Below are 25,981 nucleotides of genomic sequence, written 5' to 3' on the forward strand. Positions count from 1 at the left end.
TACCTCTCTATCTAAATTATTCTGTGATTTATTCAGTTTTCAAATTTATACTGACTTTTTGATCACCCGGTATTTTTAGTGTAATGTGCAATTGATTTTAAAATTTTTTTTAGTCCACACCTTTCATACTACACTCAAATTTAGTGCTAATTATTGTAATGTTATGCATACCATGTATTTATTTATCATGTAATCATGTAATGAATATTATTTGCCATTAGTGTTAAAAACTTAAGTTAGAAGTACAAGTTTACTAAAGTAGGGCATTTTGTCTCATTTTTTCATGTACTGTGGCACAGGAGAACCACCTCCAAGGGAACTAATTGTGGTGCATTTACTTGCTAACTGCCACTTGGACCTGTTGAAGGTGTGGGCCGCTTGGTGAGAAAGAGTGTTAAAGCTCATTGAAAAAATGAAAGTGATTGCAAAACATACTAAACACTGAGCAAGTGAAATTTTTGCCTCAACATGAACTGCAATGCGCAGTGTAATTTAACTTTTTTTGTTCAACCCATGAGGATTTATTTTGTTTAGCAAAACAGGGCTTGTACAAAGTGGTATGTGTTTTAAAATGTAATCCTCGTTCAACCCAAAAAGGACATAACTGGTGATGAAGATACTTAAATTTTGTTGAAAGTATAACTTGTAGATACTTTGTGATCTGTATGTAAATATTTTGTATGGGGATTTACGTATGGCCAGTGCATATAAGTATAAATTTGGAAAGACGAGTTCTGTAGTTTTGATAGTATTTCTTATGTAATATTTTGTGTGTTTAAACCCAATTTCTGGGGTCATGTGTGGTCATTGAATTGTCCAGTTAGCTATTTGCAATATCTATCTAGTCAATCCAATTAGAGGGTAATGTGACGATACAAGCTAGGATGATTTTAATTCCCCTCTTGTTTTTACCATCTGCCTCCTTAAATTCGTTTTGTTACTTTTAACTAATCATCATTGACATACGTGAATATAATCTGCATTTTCATAAGAGAGAAAGATTGGCCTGTTTTAAAGGATATAACACCAGATCTACTTTTGTGCTTAGTTTTGCATATGTAATTGATTTTCTAATATTTTGACTATGCCTAGTTAGTATCTTGTTATAGGATGAAATCAGTGATTTTCTGGATCTTATATTCTATTGTTGACATATAAACAAGTATAAATTCTGCACTTATTATAAATGTTTAGAAGATGGAATTCTAGTAATATTGAAGTACCTATTTAGCTCTATTCAAAAACATGTTAGCAAAACCAGCCCTTCATTAATTCCGAAGTAATTAACAGTTTTGTCAAAAGTACTATTTGTGTAAATATATTTGTTAATTTCATGATTTAAACAAATAATTTAGCTTAAACCTTGTAGTAGGAAAACTGTTAAAAAGATGCAATTTTTCAATGTATTCAGATAATTGAGTTATTTAAGTTTTAATTGTAATTTCTGTAAATTTAACTTTAAGCAATGTGTAGTTTCAGCACCTATTATTGTGATGATATATAAGGGCCCGATTTTTGGTCACGAGACAGTCAGTCCATGGCCGACTTTCAGACGAGTAACCTGTGCTGGTTATAACAACAACAATGCTTCAAATTAACTGTGGAATAAGTGTTAAACAATTAGTCCATGTGTAAAAACAGTGACTGAGTCTGCTCCATACATAGATGATTATTCTTCAACAACTATGAACTATGTGGTTAGGTTTTACTGTTTGTAGACGTTCAACAAGAAATTACTGCAGTAGTATGTGGAGTTTTACCTGAAAACTATTAATGAGGCTTATGGAAAGTTTAAACAATAGTGCACTGGCCATACACATATAACTGTGTATTATTAGGGGGTTGTGCAAAGTGAAAGTTTAAGTACTGTAAAACGTAACTGTGCATCTATCGTCTACATCATTTAGTCAGTGTCTGAATCCACAACCCATTTTTCAGCCAGTGCAGCAACACAGTACGAAGCCGAGGACAGTCAAACAAACAATGATCAAGAAATATAAAAGCAGGCAGAACAGCCACAACGGGAGGGAGGGGTAGCAGATGCATGGGATAGGGATGTGATATGTCAGTGTGAGCCAGTGGTGCCTGAAGAAGGTGATGTGGAGATGTGGATTGGGAAGGAGTGACAAGACAGAGGAATAGGGGTGACAGGACATAAGAATGAGGAACTGTTGGATCGAGGGGGAAGGGGCAATGGGTTAGTGGACATTAAGACCAGGAGGGTTGTGGGAGCAAGGATGTGTGGCATTTGCGAAGTTCAGAGAAGCCAGTGGTGGACGGAGGGAAGGATCCAGATGGCGCAGGTCATGATGCAGCCATTGAACTCTAGCATGTTTCCTCAAATTATCTGAGGCAAATGCCAGGATGGCTTGAACTATTAGGTAGCAGTCAATTACCTGTCTCATAGTTGTCCAACTAGACCTGTAACTGTGTAAATGGCTGTGTATATATGCATTAAACTACAACAGCATGTCATACCCAGTACCCTGAATAAGTGATCCACAGATGATTAAAACTATTACTACTACCACTGCTGCTGCTGCTGCTACTAAGGTGTTACGAAGATGAAAGTCCAATGTAGGTAGGTAAGTAGGTAGGTAGAGGTAGTTGTGTGTGTGTGTGTGTGTGTGTGTGTGTGTGTGTGTGTGTGTGTGTGTTTGGGGGGGGAGGGGGGGAGGGGGGCAGTGGCAAGAGGGGTGGAAAAAGGTGTAATCCAGTGGAGCCTGTCAATTTAGCACAAAACAAGTTCTTAAAATGAATACCATCACAAATGATGACAGATGTGGTATCTTCTGAAACACTGTAAAATGTTAAGGTATTTTCTCTGACAGAACCAAACATTCTACCATTGTAATGGCAATTTTCCAAATACAATTTAGTTTCACACTAAGCAGAAATTATGGAAATACCTCAGCAGCTCCATGCCTTACGAGATCTTCAGTGTCCAAGTTTGGCTGTTTTGGATTTGGAAAATTTTGTGCAATCCTCAGAGTAATACTTCTATTAGCACCTGCTTCCATTAGAGCTTTGAACACATCTTCTCCCTGAAATCACAGAAACCACATTCATTACTTACATATAATTTTTCTGTTTTAATGTAGTCAGTTATTAGCTGATAAGGTACTGTTCAGACATTCATTAAGTACTTTGCTTTCTCAAAAGAAATTTGGAGGCCACATTTTTCTGCTTGTTCCGTCAGTGTATTTACCTGTTTCACAGCTATCCCCATGTTTCTTGGCAAGATTGCCATGGCATTGGTGAATGCAAGGCAGCTGACTGACATCACTCTTTGAACCTCTAATGCAAACTCTGTACAGTAATCTTTCTGTGGCTACTTCCTTTTCCCATTCTAGGATTACCTCCTCTAACACAGTCCATTACCAAGCTAGATCGCAGGTAATTAAAATTGGATAAGTATTAAATGTATTTATTTATTTACAATTGTAGTTTCAGCTATTGTGCTGATTTCAACAAACAACTCAATATGAAATATGTCAATGCATATGCAGTTCCCCTTAATAGGAAATCATGCTTTACATGTTTCCATCTCATATGCACAATGAGCAGGATAACTTGTCATGCAACACTTCATATAACAATGCCTATCAAATTCATGTCACTGCTGTACTCTTACTGTTCCCTATGCATGCACCAAATGTGACATTTGACTAATGTTCCAATCACCTTCTGAGGAAAAGCAAGTACCAATTTTTCTGCCCATTGTTTTAACAGTTTTTCCTCTTCTTTTTACGCAATAAACAGTGTAACTTTAAGAACATGTTACTGTACAGCAGACAACTAATTGTGGCAACAGGATGGCGTGAGGAGCAACACTATGCTACTGTGTATCCACCAGATCACATAGCATAGCTATTACTTTACCTGCCATGCCGAAGGGTGTTTATAGATGTCCGATCCTCTTAAAGTCCAGTAAAATGAGGCAATTTCTATTGAATTTTCAGCATTCTCTATCATTGTCATCCAAGTTTGATATGTAGACGGGTGAGGCGTTGAACCAGGAGGGTAGGTTAGTCCTTCTGGTATACTTTCCACTAGAGTGAACCTAAAGTGATACAAAATGTAATAATCAGATCAGCTGCAATACCATTCAAAAAGGAGATAAACCAAATTACACAAGAAAACAAAGTGTGTCTATCTGAAAAAATGATATATGTGCTATATCAGTTGAATTTAATTTGTGTCAATTACACTTTCAAGAAATTACAATGATAAACTATAAATGAAACAAGTTTTCTGCACTAGTTACTCTGCTAAATACTGTATTTCAATTACAGAAAATTACATACTTTCTATTGGTTCTGGCAAGCCTAAAATATTATTTACATAACTCTCTGCCTGATTATGATGGTGTGTCAAACACCAACATTGCTAACTCAATCTGTATATCTTGTTTTCATTTGGGACATGGGGGAATTGTAATTACATGGTGGTATTTAGAGTGCAAATAGATGTACAGATTAACTTGCAATATGAGTATAGAATGACTTGTTCCACATCATGTCGATTTGTCGTGCAAAATGATCCATGGAACATGAAAGTAACTAAACAGAAAATACTTTCATTTAAAACTTAATATTTAGTCACTGACATCACAATACAATTTATTATGGGCAAAATAAAGTTTACTGGTTCATTAGTTCCATTTTCCATTGATCATATCCACTATAAATGGTATGTCAATTAAACCAAAATTAAAAGTAAATGAAATATGCCAATCTGGGAACCAACATTCTGGAAGTGTGAATCTACAGCTACATAAGTAATCAGCATATCACCACATAGTACAGGACAATAAAATGGTGTACAGCAATAATCACTGCTTGTTTATTTATTTATTAATCCAGGGAACATACTACAATGATATAGGACTAGTCATCACAATACATTGAAAAATAACCCAAAAATGTACACATGCACACAATAGACAAGTATGCTTTTATGAGGATTCCACAGTTGGGTGTTGTGGCCTTTAAGGAAGCATCCCGCCATCTGGCTGAAATGATTTAGGAAAACTATGGCAAACCTAAATCAGGATAGCTGGACAGGGCAAACTCCGTCTTCGCGAACATGAGGTCAGTGTTTTAAAAATTTCATTCGACTGGCCTCTATTGCACAATATCAATTAATGACTGCACATTCCATGTACTAATTTCAGTCCATTTGGAAAGCTGACTTCAGCCCATAAAGATTCAACTATGACTGATGCTTGTTTTCTTCATGTTCTCCAACCACATCACCTTAAGAACTGAGTCTGCAACCCCTTCACCTGAACACATGATTTTAGAATGTCAGAGAGAGAGACTGGTAGAAGTACAGCTGCAAGAGTGGGTTGCGAGTCACGATTGGATAGCTCCAAGGGGAGGTGTCCCGATACTTTTGATATGATAGTGTACATTATCTGGAGCTGAGCCCAACCGTACTTAAAACATGTATCACATTAAGACTATGAGCAACTGACTACTCAATATGCACAGAGAGTTTGTAACAGACTCGAATCAAATCCAACTGAACGACAAGCAATTTCCAAGAAACATAACCAAGTGCCCCCCCCCTTATTCAATGCAATGAGTCACAGAAACACAGTTGCAATATATGGCTTAAAAAAAACTGCCTTCTTCTTCTTCTTCTTCTTCTTCTTCTTCTTCTTCTTCTTCTGTCCACAGACTAGTCTGATGCAGCTCTCCATGTTACTCCAACCTGTGCACACTGCTTCAGCTTCAAGTAACAACTACAACTTTCATCCATTTGGATGGTACTATGCAAGGAGTAAACTTTCACCATTTGCATCACTTAACCACATAAATAACTACTTTGCTTACCTACAGGAGTCTTCACAGACAGACGAGTTAGATGAGCTGCTACCTTTTCCATGGTGATTATTCTGGTGGTCTAGAAGAGGCAGCAGCACAACCAGTACTATGAGGATAAGGATGATGGTGATAGGAATGCAGGAAGGTCTGCACCAACCGCGGGGACCCCACCTGAAACACACACACACATCATGCTATTACTTTCAGTTTCGAGGACGAAAGAAAGATTTCAATCATATAGCGAAAGGAGCAACATGGAAAACAAAATTAAAATTACTTTACTTCTTACTTAATACTAGTGTAGTCCTAATAAGCATTTGTTGGGTTCTTAAAAACAATCCCTTTGAAAAAAAAATTATACATTACTTCAGATATGACAGACTATTTATGTCTCCTCTTTCTATCCACTTGCATCTGAGAAATCTCTCTCACAATAAGATGCCTTAGAAAATGAAATGCTGCAAGAATTTCTTGTACTCATAATTTTGAAAACTTATGTCCTCAACTCTCTTGAATGGATCCTTGAACGCATTATGAGAACTTCACTTGCATGTCACAAGTCCTGTCTCCAAAGTGAAGATTCTGTAATCAAGTTTCCCAGCTGCACTTCAAGTAGTTCGAAGCTTGTGTTATTACAGTGTGTGTTAATTCAGGATCCTTCTAACATGTGATGTGATACTTCCTTGAATGGCAAGAGGAGTAAAGGTTTTCACCTCATGTTTTACACCTTTCATGGGCATCATCCCACACCACTCCAACTGAACAGCTGTCCCATTTTTGTACATTACACCACCACTCACTAGAAAAAGTGTAAAGAAAACTAGACTCAAACTGCAGAGTAATACATCTGTGAATCATCATAAACACACAAACTTGAAGGTAGTATTCCCTTGGCAATGAGTAACACACGACAATAAGGAAATTACTTGGCAGACTGCAAACAGTGATCAAGAAAAACGGAAGGAAATCTTAGAAAACTACTACTGAACGAGGGGGGGGGGGGGGGGGTTGTATTCTCCAAAAAGGAGCTTCAAATGACCGATGTCATATCATTGACACTGATAATCTCAAGGACGCGATCAGCTGAATGCATGTCATCTGCTAAATGGGAATATATATCAGGCAACAACTGTAAATGGGTGTGTAGTGGATTAGAATAGGGGCACTGAAGTAAAAGGTGTCTCACTGTCCATGGTTAAGAGCAGTGAGAACAAAGCAGGGAAGAATCACCACTTAAAAGATGTCAATGGCTAAAAAGACAATACCCTATCTGGAGTCAACTTAAAATTACCCCCTCTTGACGAACAGGCTCGGAGGAAGAGGTCCAAGCATAGGGAAGATGTTTTGCATCCCGTAACTTATTATTGGGAAGTGTAGACCAATGTGTGTGCCATAAAAGAGTAACACGATGACAAAAAATGCTCTGTAGATCTGCAAAGGGAACCATGTGAACAGTGGGCTGAGGAAGAGAGACTGCAGCCTTGGCTGCTGTATCAGCTGCCTCGTTTCTGCGGATACCAACGTGCCCTGGGATCCAGAGGAATACCACAGACTCCCCCAAGAGGGGACTGTCCTGAATCTGATAGACCACAAGGTGGACAGGATAAAGAGCTTGGAGGTTGAGAAGAGAGCTGAGCTAATCTGGGCATATAATATACTGTAGCCGCTTATGGCAACGGACGTATTGGACAGCCTGGAGAACAGCATAAAGCTCTGTAGTAAAAACCGAACACTGGTCGGGAAGCCGAAATCTATTAGTGGTGTTACCAACAATATAGGCACTCCATACACCAAATGTGGTCTTTGAGCCATCAGTGTAAATAAATGTGGCATCCTCCATTTTTGCACATAAAGTACCAAATGGCCAACGATAAACTATAGGGGGGATATCATCCTTGGGCAGCTGACAAAGGGCATGGAGAAGGCAGGTCTGGGGACAAAGTTAAGGTGGCGCTGTACTCCAATTTGTCAAAAAAAGTTTTAGGAAAGTGAAAGGAAAGGGAACGCAATAGTTGACAGAAGTGGACTCCCGGTGGTAGTAGGGAGGAAGGGTGGCCTGCATACCCTAAATCCAAGGAGGCATCAAAAAAAGGACATAGGTCGGATGGGTGGGCATGGAAGACAGATGACAAGCATAACGACTCAGTAGGACAGCTCGCCGATTCGACAGCAGAGGTTCAGCAGTCTCAGCGTAAAGGCTCTCCACAGGGCTGGTATAAAAAGCTCCAGATGCTAAGCGCAATCCACGGTGGTGGACGCCAGAGAATAGACGGCTGTGCAGAGGAGTAAAGTGGGCTTCCATAGTTCTATTTCGAGTGCACTAAGGCATGATATAGGTGAAGGAGGACCACTCGGTCCGCTCCCCAGGAGGCACCACTCAGAACACAGAGGGTGTTGAGGGATTGCATACAGTGAGCTGAGAGATATGAAACGTGGGAAGACCAGCACAGTTTTCTATCAAACATAAGTCCCAAGAATTTGGTGACATCGGCGAATGGAAGGTTGACAGGGCCTAGGTGTAGGGAAGGAGGAGGAAACTCTGCATGATGCCAAAAATTTACACAGATGGTCTTACTGGGAGAAAAGCGGAAGCTATGAGTGGAGACGATTGAGACATCTTTGAAGACATCATTAAAGACGGCTGGTCCATTAAGAGCTGTAGAAGATTAGAAAATCGCCGACAAAGAGGGAGCCCGAGACATCGAGAAGAAGATAATCCATAACTGGTTTTATGGCGATGGCAAACAGTACAAAACTCAGCACGGAGTCCTGGGGCACCCAATTTTCTTGGGTGAAAGTATGGGAGAGTATGGAGTGCACCCGCACCTGAAAGGTGAGCTCTGTCATAAATTCACGAATAAAAAGGGGTAGCCGACCGCAAAAGCCCCAAGAGAACAGTGTGCGGTGGGTGCCTGTCCCCCAACAGGTATCATATGCTCTCTCCAGATCAAAAAAATATTGCTACCATTTGCTGTTCCTGAGAAAATTGTTCATGATGTAAGTGGAGAGTGAAACAAGATGGTCAACTGCAGAACGATGCTTTTGAAAACCGCATTGGGCAGGTTTCAGGACTCCAGCCACCAGCCTAAACGGCAGTTCACTGTACACTCCAAAACCTTACATACACTACTCGTGAGAGATATGGGGCGATAGCTAGAGGGGAGATGTTTGTCCTTTCCAGGTTTCAGAATAAGAATGACGACAGCTTCCCGCCATCTTCTGGGAAAGGTACTGGTGGTCCAAATTCGATTATAAAAGCAAAGGAGATAACACAGACATTTGGATATGAATGCCATCTAGTCCTGAGGCGGAAGAGCAAGAGAGAGAGAGAGTGCAAGTTTGGAGTTCCCGCATAGATAAAACAGTATTATAGCTTTCGCGATTTTGAGAGGAGAAAGCAAGAGGTCGCACATCCACTGCTCGTTTCATTGGGCTGGTAATTTGAAGAGCTCAAAATCTCAGCAAAGTGTTGACACAATCAGTTAGAAATTGTGACTGGGTCCACTAAGAAGGTATCATGCGCGACAGTGAGCTTAGAGATCGGAGAGAAACTAGACATTCCAGATAACCGTTGAATTCAACTCCAAACTACAGGGCGGACAGAAAAGGTGAAAATCTCACCACAGTTGTCATTAACTCAATGACCGCTGAGAGCCAGCAGCCGATGGTGTGGAACGGCATTCAGCCAAAGGCGGAAGATCCTGATCCATATGTTGCTCAGGGGCAGCTCCTGCCGCCAGTGATCAGCTGGTGGATCGGCCACCAGCGGCGCATCTCAGTGACACGGAAGATGGCCGAGGGCAGCAACCACTGGGTAGTGCTGGACATGAGACACGACGTGGTGGAGAAGGAGAGGAACTTTGTTTCTTTTGAGCCTTCTCGGAAGCAGGGCGGTGAGAGGAGGGAGGAAACGACTGTTGGGGGGTCAGGGTATGTAAAAAATCTTCATGAGTAGGCTCTTTTTTTGGAAGTCTGGGTGTCCGATATTGGGGACCGTGATTTAGCAAGAGCCAATGAAGGGTGAGCATGAGAGTGAGCAGGCAATAGTGGCGAGGATGAACGGGCGATCTATGGGCTGGCCAATCTGACGACTGTAGCACTAAAGGTGATATCACAAGTATGTGTGGCTACCTCCTTAGTAGGCCGAGGAGATGCAAGAACACTGCTATACTTACCTGCTGGGAGCACAGTGGGCTTTCTACTGGTGAATAACTTACAAGCAGCATATGTGGACACCTTCTCCTTCACTCAGATTTCTTGAATAATTCATTGATCTTTGAAAATAGGGCAATCTCTAGAAGAAGCAGCGTGGTCACCCATACAGTTGATGCAATGAGGGTATGGAGGTGGACGGTCACCCTCATGGGTATCCCTGCCACATGTAACGCATTTGGCCAGACTGGAACACAATTGGCTGGTATGATTAAACCGCTACCATTTATAGTAACACGTAGGGTGGGGGGTGTAAGGGTGAACTGAAATGATCTCATACCCCGCTTTAATGTTCAATAGAAGATGAACTCTGCCAAACGTCAAGAAGAGAGTACAAGTCGGTACAAGTCCTTGTCAATCCTTTTCATGACTCAATGTATGGCCATTGTGCCTCGGTCAGACAGGTAGTGTTGAACGTCCTCATTGGATGATCTGTCGAGTGAGCACGTATAAACCACCCCGCATGTTGAATTTCATGTACGGTGCGCCTCCACCCGGACAGGGAAGGTGTGTAGCAGTGTAGTGTGCAACAGTTTTTGTGCCTGGAGGTCACTGACTGTTTCTAACAAAAAGGTGCCATTTTTTAATCGGGACCAAGATTTTATACAGGACCTGCAATTGCATTGAAGCCATTCTGAATAATGAAAGGGATTATTGTGGAGAAGACTTGACCTTCAGACTGAGAAACAATTAGCAACTTTGGCATTGATGGAAGAATTGTCCATGGCCGAGACTCATCTAGCTTTCTCTTGTGGGCAGAAGTTTTAGACATAGAGGAAACCATTGCAAAAGTACCCCCACCCCCCATGATTGCCGGCGTCTGATGGCATGCTCCTTTCTCCCGCCTTCCCGCCTTAGGTGGTGGTTCACACCTTAAGTCACACCTCCCGAGAAATGGACGGAGGAACCAATCGACACATTTGGAAGGTATCAACTCAGGTAATCGCCCTTCCCTGGACCTGGCCTTTACCAGGGGATACGTACATATCGTACTTGTCTACCGGGGGTGGGGAATTACACCAGCTACATGAGGGAATGCATGGGTCGGCCTTCAGATGCGCACAGGAAGGAAAGAAAGAGAAAAGGAGGAACAAAGAAAAGGAAAGAAGAGAGGTCTCAAACACCGCAGCGGAGAAGAAGAGGGTAAAGAGAAGAAGCAAGGAAAATAGAACAAAAAGAGGACACAGACTTTCCAGCAGAGAGAGCAAAGAAGAGGAACTATGTATTAAAGTTACAAGTGTCCATCTCTGGATGTAGGCACAAAACATACTCCCAAAGAGAGTGAGAAGGGGAAGGGAAGAGGTGGGGGGAGGGAGTGAGGAAGGATGGAGGGCGGGGAGGGATGTGGAAAAGGAAGGTATGCAGCGCGGAAAGGAAAGAGCCGCATTAACTCAGGGTCCCGTATTCGCCACGCACATATCCACAAAAGAGTTGTGCGAGGTTCTTACTATGTTTGATTAGATAGTGAGTCTTAGCATGAAGTCACTTGAAAGTGATAATGTTGAACTGTGTAGCATGTCATTTGAATCATTGCAGGGCTAGTCGATGATCCTGAATAGGTATTGCAGTGTCTTTGGTCAATCAGGGCACTAGCTGATAGTGACGGAGGGGGGGGGGGGGGGGGGGGGGGGGCTGTAGAATGGGAAATACCAGTTCCAGCGATGTGAATGATTGTGTCAGACATCTTGCATAAACTCATCAATACAATCTAACAGAGAGGTATATGAAGGCAAGGTGACTCTGAAGTGCTCAATGTGGTAGCAGTTATGTCTGGTGATGGCAAGAAACTGACAGAATCACAGGAAAGTGGTCACTGTAACTCAAGTCCTTGAGTAGTGACCAATGTAGTAAAGCCACAAGATCAGGGGAAGAGGTCATATATCGACATCTGAATAGTTGCGATGGGCGGCACTGACGTGTGTAGGAGAACCACTGAGGAGGCACAGGTCATGGCCCGTGAAGCTGGTCAATCAGAAGGGCCTTACCAGATGAAATGATACTCCCTTACAGAGGGTGGTGTGCACTGAAGTCGCCAAGCAGGAGAAAGAAAAGGGGGAGGAAGGGGATCTGCTAGATTAATGCAGTCAGTTCAACTTCTTTAAGTGGCCTGGATGGAGATAGGTAAACATTGTAAATAGCGAATAAAACGTTCTCGGGTTTCCAACTGCATCAAGTTATTATAATTACATGACCTTTTGACCAAGCACACACTGGCCATTGTCAAGTGGTATAACTGTCATTAAGCTGCTGGTACACTATTATGCACTGAAGAGCCAAAGAAACAAACACTTGCCCAATATCGTGTAGGCCCCCGCAAGCACACATGGACTCAACTAATGTCTGAAGTAGTGCTGGAGAGAACTGACACCACGGATCCTGCAGGGCTGCCTAAAATTCATTAGAGTATGGGGGGATGGAGATTTCTTCTGAACAACATGTTGCAAGGCATCCCAGATTTGTTCAATAACGTTCATGTCTGGGGAGTTTGGTGGCCAGCGGAAGTGTTCAAACTCAGAAGAGTATTTCTGGCACCACTCTGTAGCATTTCTGGATGTGTGGGATGTCATATTGTCCAGTTGGAATAGCCAAAGTCCGTCGAATACACAAAGGACATGAATGGATGCAGGTGATCAGACAGGATGCTTACATTCGTGTCACCTGTCACCCGAGTCATATCTAATGTATCAAGGGACGCATATCACTCCAATTGTGAATGCCCCTCACCATTACAGAGCCTCCACCAGCTTGAACAGTCCCCTGATGACATGCAGGTTCCATGGATTCATGAGGTTGTTTCCATACTCTACCACATCCATCCACTTGATACAATTTGAAACAAAACTTGTCCGACCAGCAACATGTTTCCAGTTATCAACATTCCAATGTCAGTGTTGACAGGCCCAGGCAAGGCATAAGGCTTTGTGTCATGCATTCATCGAGGATACATGAGTGGCTCATCGGCTCCAAAATCCCATATCGATGATGTTTCATTGAATGATTCGCACACTGACATTTGTTAATGGCCCAGCATTGAAATCTGCAGCAATTTGCAGAAGGGTTGCACTTCTGCCACACTGAACAATTCTCTTCAGTCACTGTTGGTCCCATTCTTGCAGATCTGTTTCCGGCCACATCGATGTTGGAGATTTGATGTTTTACGGGATTACTAATATTCACAATATACTAGTGGAATGGTCGTACGAGAAAATCCCCACTTCATCGCTATCTCTGAGAAGCTGTGTCCCATTGCTCATGCACCAACAATAACACCATGTTCAAACTCATTTAGATCTTAATAGGCTGCCACTGTAGCAGCAGCAGCAATCGGTCTATCAATTGCACCAGCCATGTGGGAGCATATGTTGACTTGGCATTCAACATGCCCACTTCAACTATACAATCTCTGAATCCCAGCCATGCTAAGCTTCAGGCCACTGTCTCTATTTAGGGTACTGGTGATTTTTAGTTCAAAGGCTTCTTTAATTACACAGTCCTGGATACCATTAGGGCAAGCCATGACAGAAGTTTTCTCAAACTGCACCCATTGGCCATTTTGTGAAGCACGCTGAGCTGAAGTCTATTTCTCAACGTAGCATGGGCAATAAAATCTCTCATGCTCCTTCCTGTATAGTTTGTCTAATGTAAGACTGGCCAAACTCTCAAGGTACCTTGTACACCCCAGGTATTCTGAGACTTGCTGCACGTTTAACTGGTCTAAGCAATTTAAGGATTTTTGTCGGAGGCCTGAAGGTCAATTTGATCTTGTGTCTTTCCCATCGCAAATGACACTGATGCCTTGGCCATAGCATCTATAGAAAATCTTACCACATCAATCCGTACTTATATGACGACAGCCACCATCTCTGAGCACAGAAGTGCGCTGTGTTACAAATATTGATGCATTGTTCAAGAATGATATCAGACAATGATAATCTATCCCATAAGCTAAGCCTCATACACAAGGTCTTCAGGAACAACTGCTACAATATTCAGCAAATAAATGAAATTATTTTAAGCAAGAAATACAATAAGACCACTGACAATGAGCAGGAAAAGAAACTTGCTTTTTGGCCTTTCTGTGACTGTGTTGGGCAAGGTAAGCTGGCTGCTGAAAAAGACAAGTTCAAATCAATCTTCAGGCATCTGAAATAAATCCCCCAACTGCTGAGACCAGCTACAGACACAGAATATCTCAGAACAACAGGGGTCAACAAGATACCTTGCAAGTGTGGCAAGTCTTACACTGGACAAACTATGGAACAATGTAGGAAGAAGCACGAGATACTTTTTTTTGTCTACACTACCCAGAGAAATCAGCTTTAGCTGAAAATGCTCTCGAAAATGGCGATCAGATACAATTTGAGGAAATTTTGTCATGGCTTGCACTAGTGGTTTCTGGGACTGTGTAATTAAAGAATCCTTTGAAACGAAAATTACCACTAACACCCTAAACAGAATAGATGGCCTGAGCTTAGCACAGCATGGGATCCAGTGATGGTGCAGATGAAGCAGGTATATCAAACACAGAGTCAATGTATGCCCACATATGGCGATGCAGTGAGCACCAGTGACATACAGCCAGCAGCTGGTGTATATAAGGGTGTACCAGCACCCCACTGGTGATCATACCGCTTGTCAATCGCCAAGGAATGCTTGGCCAAAAGATTGTGTAACTTATCACTTGACGTGGCTGGAAACCTAATAACTTTTTATTCAATGTTAGCACTTCTAATCTTCCTCATCCTTCATTCTTCCATCTACTGTGCATATTAAACAATGCCAAGTTCTAGTAATTAATAAACAAAGTGTTATGAAGATTTGAGAGGAGCGAAGATTACATTAAACTTTCAAGTTTACTCAGCCTGTCAAGATGACATGGCTACAGTTCTTCTTATCTATGGGTGTGATTTTTGAAGTTGAAAATCTAACATTAGGTCCTAATGGTTAGTTTGAACAAAATGAATTGGAAGACTGAGATAAATATATTTTCCACTGATTTTCTCACATTTTAGTCTATCATACAGTGTTTTGATTTTTCACAATAACGAAGCCTAAATTACATTGTTCGCACTTATTATACAAAAATATGTCTGATCACATCAGAAGCAAGCTTATGACACACAAATTCTATGGAAATAATATTCCAAAGGGTTTACAATTTCTCTTAACAAATGAATTCATACTAGTTTTTGTTACATTATTAATTTTGATTATTATTTCGTAAATGAATCCTGAAAAAAACATAGTAAACAGAACAAGATTGTCCAATTAATAATAGAAATTTGAAATGTGCAAATAATTCACAATTTCCAATGTTTCCAAAAAATAATAATAATAAAAATTTAAACTGTATATTCAGAACTAGTACTTTTCGATTATAACATTGAAACTGAAATATTTTATACAGCAATTCCTTTTCATAAATTTTAGCCTGAAAGATAACATACTGTGTTTTAAATTATATCAAAGTTTTCAGAAAAGCAATTGAGATAATATTAACCTGTCCAGAATTTAAAAAATACTGATATCAACAACTACTCTTGAGGAAAAGTAATGTTAGAGGAAGATATCCTGTCACATGCTGCAAGATTGCATTCTTACAGTCAGAGATAGTAAATACTGATGCCATTTGCACCTGCACCACTATCGCCTCCAGTGAGGTACAAAGAGATCCATTCATTCACTCATGACATTCCTATGAACCAAAGTATAGACCCCTCCAGATGCCCTCTCAGTACCAGCACAGTCTTGACAGAACGCATGATGACATGGGTATTGGGAATGCCCATCACTGAAGAACTTTTCTTGGAGAGCAATGAAAACAACGGAAGAGGAAATAAAAATGGAAGGAAGGGTGGAAAGAGAGAGAGGCACAAAAGGTGGAATGTACACCACACTGGACAACTTGGAAAAGGAGTAACAAGACAAATCCAACAAGGGGACCATGCAGTTAAGAATGAAAAGTCTTATTTTCCTGTAGAAGGGAAGAAAATAAGTGTCCAAATCACAAACCAGAACCATGCACAATCAGAATTAAGAAGCCCATCCAATGAAAAACGAGAGAGGAAAAAAGAATAGTAGATGGTGCAACTTGCAGCATGGCAAAGGAAAGTATTGCTGCAAGGGATGGGGCCCCATGGTGGCCAAGCACATACTTCTAAAAGAGATGTGAGCCACTGGGGAAAAAATGACATTCTTCCATTGCTCCAGGTTTTGTGGATTTGGCACCATGTTCTTGCACTACAGGCATTGGTATCACTGCTGAGTTGTTTTGGAATTCCAGCTCGCCCAGCAGTTTCCTGCTTTCATGAGCTCCCTTCACACTGTTTTTGTGCTGACAGGGTTTGCAAGTATGACGTTGTTCAGTCACAATCGTGTATGATGACTGTCACAATCACACAAAAAACATTTTTATCTACATTTTGACTAAGTGTATATATCTTCCTGCTTTCCTTGCAAGTGGCTACCTTGGTTACAAGGGCATCTACCATTTGAGCACCACCATTTGCCCGTGTTTGACTTAACTTAGGTCCAACATAATGCACTCAATTTCACAGAACACTGTTCTGACAATGACAGACACAATGAATGCATATGGACACTGCACAAGTGTCATTTGTGGTCAAACAGAACATTGCAGTCAGCAGATTTGGCTATCATCTGCAGTTATGTTCAAGCATGCACTTCTCACAGTGTTTCCACATTTTTGTCCATCAGTGAAGCTACCTGTTGCTTACCTTGAGAATATTTACTTAACATTTTTATTGTCTCTTTGATTAACAATATGTGTCCTTACCAGACGGAAAACAGTTGAAAATTGACTGTTACTGAAAGCTTTGCTTGTGTTAAGTGAGCTGCTCTTTGCAGTTCCATTCCCAATGCAGCACTGTCAGTCCCAATTGCATTACCTGGAGTTACCAAAGGCTCCATCCGCACTGTGCTGGTCCCCGCGGAGCATGTACCGAGAGTCCCACAGCTCAAGGTCCCCCTCCTCTGCGACAGCATCGTCGCAACCTCCATCCAGGCCATTGGCATCCACACTCGAAGCATCTTCTATCACTGGCTGATAAGAGAAAGAGAAAAAGAAAGTGTATTTTGGTTGTGAAATGACAAGCGGTTTACTTATGGGGTGACAGGCAGTGAGTGTTTCAACAGCTTGCAGCGGCTAGCTGCCCAAGCAAGGTATGTGAGGAATGGTGTTGGCTGTGTGCCGAATGCATGGTTTCTCACTGAAAGTGGAGCAGACATGAATACTATATTTTCAATTGAACAGCATTACACACACAACAAACATGATACGTAAAAATTAAGTACACCAGAAAAATCATGGTGACAAGATGAGCCAATTGTGATTTCACTCATAATTGTAGGATAAATAATATGAAAATTGCTATTGTTTTACTTATGATAGATTATAAAATTAACAGCAACTGAACCACCACAGCAAGCTAAATCACATGAAGCGTAAAATGAAAGCTGATTGTGTCAGTGAACACCACAACAAATTCAGATCTTCCAGATGTATAAGGAATTACAAAAGGAGTTGATTTAAAAGAAAATGATATGCTTGTGCACCAGTACTACAACTCCCCCATAACTACACATAATACAAAGCAACATTAATTTCCTAGATCTTTACCTAATCATCATAACTGGAGAATACTCCATATATGGGTACCATTCAATATGTATCTAAATTTTTAATTTTATGTAATTTTTTTTCACACTGCAAAATTTAACAGAGGCACCCTTTCAGAGCTTTGTTAATAATTTGTTCAATGCTGCATTGCTTTTTAATAACAGGTGGCAAAATGATTCTCTAATTTTCTGTTTTCCAGTATCTTATATGTATGCGATATCAGCTTTAAATCTTAATAGAGGTAATTAAGTGTCCAACTTGGCTTCAGTAGCGAGTGACACCATTAAAATATTGAAGGCCAAGTTGTAGGGTGTGCAAGGACATCTGCCTTCATTGTGTGTTTTGTCTGTTTCTTTTAAGTCTGACGTGTGACTGTGTAGCCAAGCAGCTGCACGAGTTACATACTATAACCACTCACTGGACTTTGAATCATTTTTTGAGTACAAATTACAGGTTAACTTTTCACTTATGTCATTTGTGTTTTTGATTACTGAATTTCTGCTACTATACAAACATTAAATCTGTTTACAAAGTTTGAGGTAGCTGTGAACTAATTATTTGCTGCAGTTGATTACTATATTTCAGTGTGAAACTTGTTGCATGTTTTTTTGCAATGGTTATTTAGGATTATAAACTTTATTTTATGTTGTGACTGACAGTGGCCAACTGCACTTTCAGATTTTGAATGTTTGCCATTCACTTTCATGAATTACTGTGCAGTTGCATAAAATTTGATTGCATGCAATTCTTTATTTGATGTCCTGCTTACACTACTTACATATATTAATTACTGTTTAACTATTTTTTCTTTCAGATCCGCAACTGATTTGAGGCCACTATTCACAAATTCATTACCATTATTTAATAAATATTTATTTGGTTTAAAATATAACTGTCTGGTTTAGTCAACATCATTAATCCTACGGTATTTACCCAGTTAATTTGCTGACTTGTTTATTTATTATAATTTTTTATTAAATGTATAGGCTTTAAAGCTATGGTGTGCGACCGACCTCTCTAAAAACAATGAGTCAAGCCAATTAATTACATTATGCATTGTCCACACAGGTAGCAGCCTACAAAACAGTTCGTGTGTGTTTTATGCTTCTGTCTTCTTTGCTTCACAAATGTAAATCCTGTAAACAAGAGTGAAACCGGGAGGGGACACAGAGAGGGTGCGGGGGGGGAGGAGGGAGAGAGGGTGCGGGGGGGAGGAGGGAGAGGGGGTGCGGGGGGGGGAGGAGGGAGAGGGGGTGCGGGGGGGGGAGGAGGGAGAGGGGGTGCGGGGGGGGGGAGGAGGGAGAGGGGGTGCGGGGGGGGGGGAGGAGGGAGAGGGGGTGCGGGGGGGAGGGGGAGAGGGGGTGCGGGGGGGAGGGGGAGAGGGGGTGCGGGGGGGAGGGGGAGAGGGGGTGCGGGGGGGAGGGGGAGAGGGGGTGCGGGGGGGAGGGGGAGAGGGGGTGCGGGGGGGAGGGGGAGAGGGGGTGCGGGGGGGAGGGGGAGAGGGGGTGCGGAGGGGAGGGGGAGAGGGGGTGCGGAGGGGAGGGGGAGAGGGGGTGCGGAGGGGAGGGGGAGAGGGGGAGAGGGGGTGCGGAGAGGTTCTGTGGTAGAACAGTTGCATATAGGCGTAATCCGTATCAATTCAGACAGCTAGGAAAAATCTTACCTTCATAGTCTGACTGTTATTGAATTTAGCGTGTTTTAAAATGAAGAATTAAGGAACACATTTTCTTGTTTCTTCCAAAAGAATTTCTGTTCTGAGATACAGTCCTTCAAAGATGACACTGTGCATACCATTTTGAAGATGCAAACTTTGGAAATATTTTTTTAAAATGCTGTATCTCTGGAACAGTTCTAGTTATTTTGTTGGGTTTTTTATTTGACATATAATTGCTTTATGCTTAGAAAGAAATCTTCAATTTGGACTTATCTGTCAAAGTCCTTTTACTATAGCGTTCTGAACATTTCCATAATTTATGGGAAAAAAATTCTTTCAAAAATGTCAATCCATAAAATTTTGATATTTTTCTGTTGATTAGTACCATATAGCTCAACATTCCATGGAAAGGAGAGCTTCCACTTTTAAGTTGAACAGGTTTTATAAACAACTGACATTTTTGCCATACATAAAACCTGTTTTATTACTACGTTATCACATAATAGGCTAAAAAAAAAAAAAGCACCTAGCCTTATTTACTATAATTTTAATTTAGAAAGATGAGTAAGAGACTCATTTTTCAAGCATTTTAAATGGTTGCAAAATGTATGTGAAAGGTCCAAAGACTTAAAGGTTTCAATTTATACAACTTCTGACCACTCTGTTTTGTACTGAAATTAGCCAGTCAATGAACTAAAAATGTTTTCCACTGCTTCAATATCTTGTTTTGATATAGAGTGGTGCATTCTTGTTAAACCTAGAGGAACTGGAGCACTTACAATCTTCAAAACATTGTGAACAGGAAGAGAGCACGGATGGCATTCTTGCTGTCCTTCAGATGGAATCCTATATCCAGCAGCTGGTCCACATGGTAGCATAAAGTTCACTAAAATTTTGTTTAACTCGTAACTGACACATATAATCTCTGCAACATACCAGTCACAGTCGTACACACATGCCACATACATCCCCCTTCTCAGGTTGTGAATCTGAATATTATCCTCCTGTTTCTGAGGTGTTGGCCAAACGAACAAAATTTCTTCTTTCTTGCTCTTTATAACGCATGCAATATGAGTTTGCCCTTCACTTTGAGTCCAAAAATGTGTCTTCTGAATTCCTTTGACAGGAGCAGTTTGTTTGGACCATTCTTATTTTTTCTGCTCATGGAATTCTTAGAGTTTCTCTTTGGACAAAAGAATGAGAGCTGTGGATGTGTAAGATTTCATGACAGTTAAAATCCTCAGCATTCCGATTCCCAGCTGTATTTGGGCTGGAAAGATTATGTTTTGTAGCATAGTGCTCCAGCAGGCCGCCTACACCTTCACAAGGCCCCTTTCAATGACCAGTACCACTGTATACCCAGTCAGATTTTAAAAATGACTAGGCGCACCATCAGAAGTAATGATCTTCTCTGCCCCTGTCTGCAGTTGAATTTTGTGCACTACTAGCAAAGCATGTGCTGAATCATGTCCTGTGTCATCACTTTTTAACTGCAACACTAGTGGTCTTGTTTTGAAAATATGTCACTCCTGTAAAATTTGAAACCTGGTCATTACTCCAATGATACCCTTGTACTTCTAGTAGGTGAATTCCAGACCTGTTCTCAGCAACATCACAGTGAAGCACTAAACATAGTTCTTCAGCTTTTACACACCCTTTCAGTTCTGCAACATGTTGTTGCAATTTCTTCAGAGGCTTGTGTGTTACTGCTTTTACTCACCATTTACCACATTCATCAAAGAAACTGTCAAAGGCAACAGTTTTCTTAATTAGTTTAACTTCCTCCAATGTCACATGTAATTTCTGCAGCGTTATCTGCTACATCTTCCAGGCCAAGTGTCTGTAAAGACAGTCTTCCCTTTCCAGGGCAGTCACCACATTCTTGAAACAAACAAGTGTCTCACCTTACGTCACAGACTACTAATGACTTCACATGCCCTACCAAGGTGTCATATGTCACATGCTCCAGTAATTTCTTCAAAGTTACCACACAAAGTTCACAATTCGCACACTACACACAGACATCTCAAGGTAGATGTATAAAATTTTGATCTTCCAATATGTGGAGTTGTATAGTTGCTCTCATAAACTGAGAAAGGTTCTTTAATACTGTGAGTCACACACGTCTTCACTTTCACAACTTTTTTACCTTTAACTGTTTGGCACTCTGGCGAGAATAGTCCCGTTTTCTTCCACATAAAATAACTGCACTATTTGAATTTGAGCTGCTTCTGCAAGACGATCATAATAGGGATCTGGTCTCCTTTTACAGACCTCACATTTCTTGATTTGTCTACCATGTACTTTGATACTGATGGAATGTGGTTCAAAATTGTATTCTTTGAAAATGTCTCTGCACCAACTGTTGAAACTTGCGCCTTTTCACTATAGGCTGCACAATAATCAACAGCTGAATTGACACTTGTGAAAAAATCCTGGCAACAGGTGCAGGAGTGCTTTGGTTCATTTTCTTCTGAAGATAGAATTTCTACTTTGAACTGTGTGGTTAGTTTTGCTGTAGTGTATTCATCCATAGCTTTAGTAATTTCTCTGGGCTTTCTTGATGCGTAGAGTTTATGACTACTTCACTGACTATGGTTTCAAAACAGGGCTAACACCTACATCTGTAGTTGACTGATTCCAGGTAATTCTTCCTCTATTGAAGCAAAATCTGCATCATCTGCACCATTGGAGGCTCACCTTGTTCACATATAATCATTGTCATTATTCTGTCAAAACATTTACAACACAAAAAGTTGTCACTTGAAACATCTTCACTTTGAAACAGAGTTTTCCAATGAGAACACTTATTCCCAACCTGAACAAAGTCTGTTTTCTTTTTGTTTGTCTTATATATCACTCTTTTATGGACATGCAAATACTCTGCACACTCCACTCTCATGTGGCCCCAGTCAGAAGACATTTCAAACAGTCGTTTTCACAAAACACATGGTGAAAGTGTCAACTGGCAAGTTCCTTGAGAAAATACAGAACTCGCCAGATGGTCTTAGGTTTCTTAGAAGCCTCTTCAGTAAAGAAATTAGCACTGAACAGCTATAATAAAGAAACCTGCAATGAACAATCATGACAAAGAAACAACAACGAAGGAAGAATAATCTGCAAAAAAGAAAGTGACACAAAATAACTGCAAAAAAGAAAGTGACAAGAAAAAACTGCAACAAAGACAATAAATATTGTAATAAATATATTAGTAAGAAACAACTTCAGTGAAGATGTTCATTAGCATGGAAAGTTAAAAAAAATCATTTTTAAAAATATAAACTATCAAACTTAAAAATGGAAGCACTCCTCTACAGAGAATACAGTACTACATTGTACTAATCAACAGGAAAAGAAATCTAACTTTTCTGGATTGGCATTTCTGGAAAAAAAAAATTAAAAAAATAAAAAAATTCTGCAAATTATAAAAAAATTCAAAATGTGACAGTAAAATAACTGACAGATATGTCCAAATGGAGAATAACATTGTAATCATAAAGCAATTATCTTTCAAATAAAATAAAAACCTCTAACAAAATATCTAGAACTGTTATAGAGATACAGCATTTTAAAATTTTTTCCGAAATTCACATATTCAAAATGGTGTTCGCAGTGTCATCTTTGGAGTCCTGTATCTTGGGGGCAGGAATTATTTTGGAGAAAACAAAAAAAAGACATGTTTCTTTCTTACTTCTGAATTTTAACATATGCTAAATTCAATAACATCCAAGACTATGAAGGTAACCCCCTGCCTGAAGTGATACTGATTATGCCTATAGTATAAATGAAAATGTTCCATAGCAATTTATTTATCTAAGATGGCTTACTAAACACTTTTCTTCCCAACAAGGCTATCATCAGACAAAAACTTACCACAGGAATCAGAAGAATGTAGCACACTAGTGAACACCTTTAATAAAGAAATTATAATTTAAAAGAGTCCAGCAAAATTTCCTAGCTGAAAAGACATAGGTAATTCCACATATAAAGTTCAGATACACCACTAGGAATTTCATTTGGTGTCACTGATACTATCTACTATCACAACCTCAGAGATCACATGTTCCTTCATACATTTACGGCCACATCGCTACAAAAAAGTCCTGCTCCTGAACTGCCTCTAGTTGTGGGGCAGAATTCTGTTTCACAAAGAAACACCCAATCCCCTTCACTGATCTTAGGACTTTGAAATAAATGTCTGCAGTTAGCTGAGTCCTGTTGATTACACAACCCTTGTATTTTTTTGTTATGTGCACCTATTTGTTCATCACTGATCAGTTGTATCACAGCCAGTCAACCACAGATAGATTACACTTCAACAATGCATTTTGGGAGTTTCTCTATCTGGTTAAGGAATCTAAATGAATGACTGGAGTAGAAGACTGCTAAACTTCCACTGGACACTAGTTAAACAACAAATGACAATCAAATGTGCACACTTCAGAGAGCTGCAGTCTGCCATTGTTCCTCTGATCATGAACCAAGTTAAGTGCTAGAATAATTAGTTATTTAGCTCCATTCTTGGAGCTAGTAGCAGTATATTACATGTAGAAAAATTTTAAGAGAGATGTGACATGCATCAATTGCCCAAGGAGAATATTCAGTAGGCCTCAGCAGCACACAAGAAGTTATAGATATAGTGTATATGAATACACTGATTTCAATTGCAAATCAGTCAACTGAAGAAGTGTGGCAAAGTAGATGTCACAGACTAGAAAAAAAATGCCACCCTCAATGTACATCTCTAATCACTGTGACAATCTCTTAATATATAGCCTGCAACTCCATAACACAGGTAGGGGTCTGGCATCTTTCCCAATATTTTTAACATTTTCATGGTTACAACTTTCACAGTGGAACTTCCAATTTTTGTTTCATATAGTTAACTAATTGAAACCCTTACTTACCTTTATCTGTATTTTGCAAGTAATATTAATGTCATTCATCTTATTCTCAACATGAAAGTGGGAAACTTTACCTGGAGGGAAAGACACCATCTAAAGAGTGTCAATCTCTCCAGGCATGACGGTTAACTTAATCTTAAGATTTTCACAGTAATCTCACCAACTAGCTAAGATCCCACTCTGTCTTGTTCCAGTTCTTCTTTTCTTCGTGTTTTCCTTCTAAGGAAGTGGAGTACATGGCTTGCACATTGTTTATAACATTTAAATGTTGAAAATTTGTTGAGATCTAATTTTTTCTAAGTATCTCTTCACTCTTTGTAATCAAGAGAGAGTTGGAAACCGGCACACAATTCTTAAAATTATTGGCAACATGAAGAGAGGAACTGAAATTGTCATGTTCGCCAGCATTTTCCTAGTCCAATACGTTTTGTTATAAATGAAAAACTTGTGCATTTGTCGCATAAACACCGAAAAGCCACCGGTCCTCTAATGCATTGCACTGCAATAATTAGCCATGAGTTACATCCTCTGCGAAAGTTCATAAATCAGATGCACACTTGTTCTTACACGATAAAGGATTTATTTGTAGTTCCAACATGAAATCTGAACATATTCAATAGGTGCCAAGAAACGTAAAAACTGAAAACCACACGACCATACAGCGTGAATCAAGTTTTATTTAAATACGAAACAATTTAACATTTTCAATTAGCAACGAAAAGTACACAGTCAAAACCTGTACTGTTAGGTAACTATTTCAGGCAGAATTCATACACAAATATGATGCTAACTTAGTACATAAAGGTATATCTGTGAAAATAATTTTCTGATTTACTTTAACATGCAAATGCAACACAATCAAAAGAGTCACGGTTCTACACTGCGCTTACCTTCATTTTCTTCGTGAGAGCAATGTTATTTTTATCTTTCAGCGGTGAATACGTTCCCGGACGCACCATGTTTACGGGTAAACTGACACTTCAGCACTGATAAACAAACAAATGTCAGCTCTCAGCTGCTTCCTTATCTCTACGGGCCTTGAACAACTAAAGCAACGAGACACGACCCCCACCACGCACCAAAGACACTGTAATCGATAACTGGCGACAGGAAACAGCGCATTACGGATGTATATGAATGTGCATATTTTCTATTGTCCTCGCGCAAAGTAGAATGTAATATCAAAAAGGTTGAATGAACGGTCTCCTATACACAAAGATTTCCGTAAAAAGTAGGTACATTTTGTACTAACAGCATGCGCTGGATTTCTTTTTTACTTTGTTTTCTTCTTATACGCAATGCAGTTTCATCCGACCTTATTTCACAGTACACAACGTCACGTTCTTATTATCTTAATGTATTATGAACCCGTTTTCGTTCTGTTCATACATTGGCCGTGAATACGAATCAGTTTTGTTCGACCATAGATCGAACATTTCGTGTGATTAAACACTGCCTTATTGCAAATTACTGAGTCGTTTGCTCTAGTGATTGATTGTGATTTTTGTTGACTCTGGAAATTACCTTTTGTATAACTACGCTCTTGTACCACAGGATACATCTTTGTGATTAGTAGCTACAGTCTTATCAATATTGATGAAAAATTGATCGTTTTCGTTTTTTTCTGTATGTTCCGCTTCGTAAAAAATCTCAGTGATTCCCAGATAATCTGGTCTGATAGAAATAATTTCATTTATTTCTTAAGTATGAAACACAAAGTGATGAATCTGAATAACAGCCA

At 40.1% G+C, this 25,981-nt stretch overlaps 1 protein-coding gene across 1 annotated transcript in view; it reads right to left on the bottom strand.

Moving 5' to 3' along the window:
• The window catches only part of LOC126278099 (5'-3' exonuclease PLD3-like), a 79,805-nt gene extending 54,201 nt beyond the window's left edge, over positions 1 to 25,604 (bottom strand). Inside the window, exons 1-5 of the mRNA XM_049977950.1 lie at positions 25,131 to 25,604; positions 16,952 to 17,106; positions 5,841 to 6,002; positions 3,883 to 4,063; positions 2,910 to 3,044 (exon numbers count right to left, since the gene is read on the bottom strand). Coding sequence (XP_049833907.1) covers positions 2,910 to 3,044; positions 3,883 to 4,063; positions 5,841 to 6,002; positions 16,952 to 17,106; positions 25,131 to 25,199 — 702 coding nt within the window. The 5' untranslated portion in view covers positions 25,200 to 25,604. The remainder of the gene's footprint in view (positions 1 to 2,909; positions 3,045 to 3,882; positions 4,064 to 5,840; positions 6,003 to 16,951; positions 17,107 to 25,130) is intronic.
• Between the last annotated feature and the right edge of the window lie 377 nt (positions 25,605 to 25,981).

Source organism: Schistocerca gregaria, chromosome 6 (genome assembly GCF_023897955.1).
Source record: "Schistocerca gregaria isolate iqSchGreg1 chromosome 6, iqSchGreg1.2, whole genome shotgun sequence".
Lineage (NCBI taxonomy): Eukaryota > Metazoa > Arthropoda > Insecta > Orthoptera > Acrididae > Schistocerca > Schistocerca gregaria.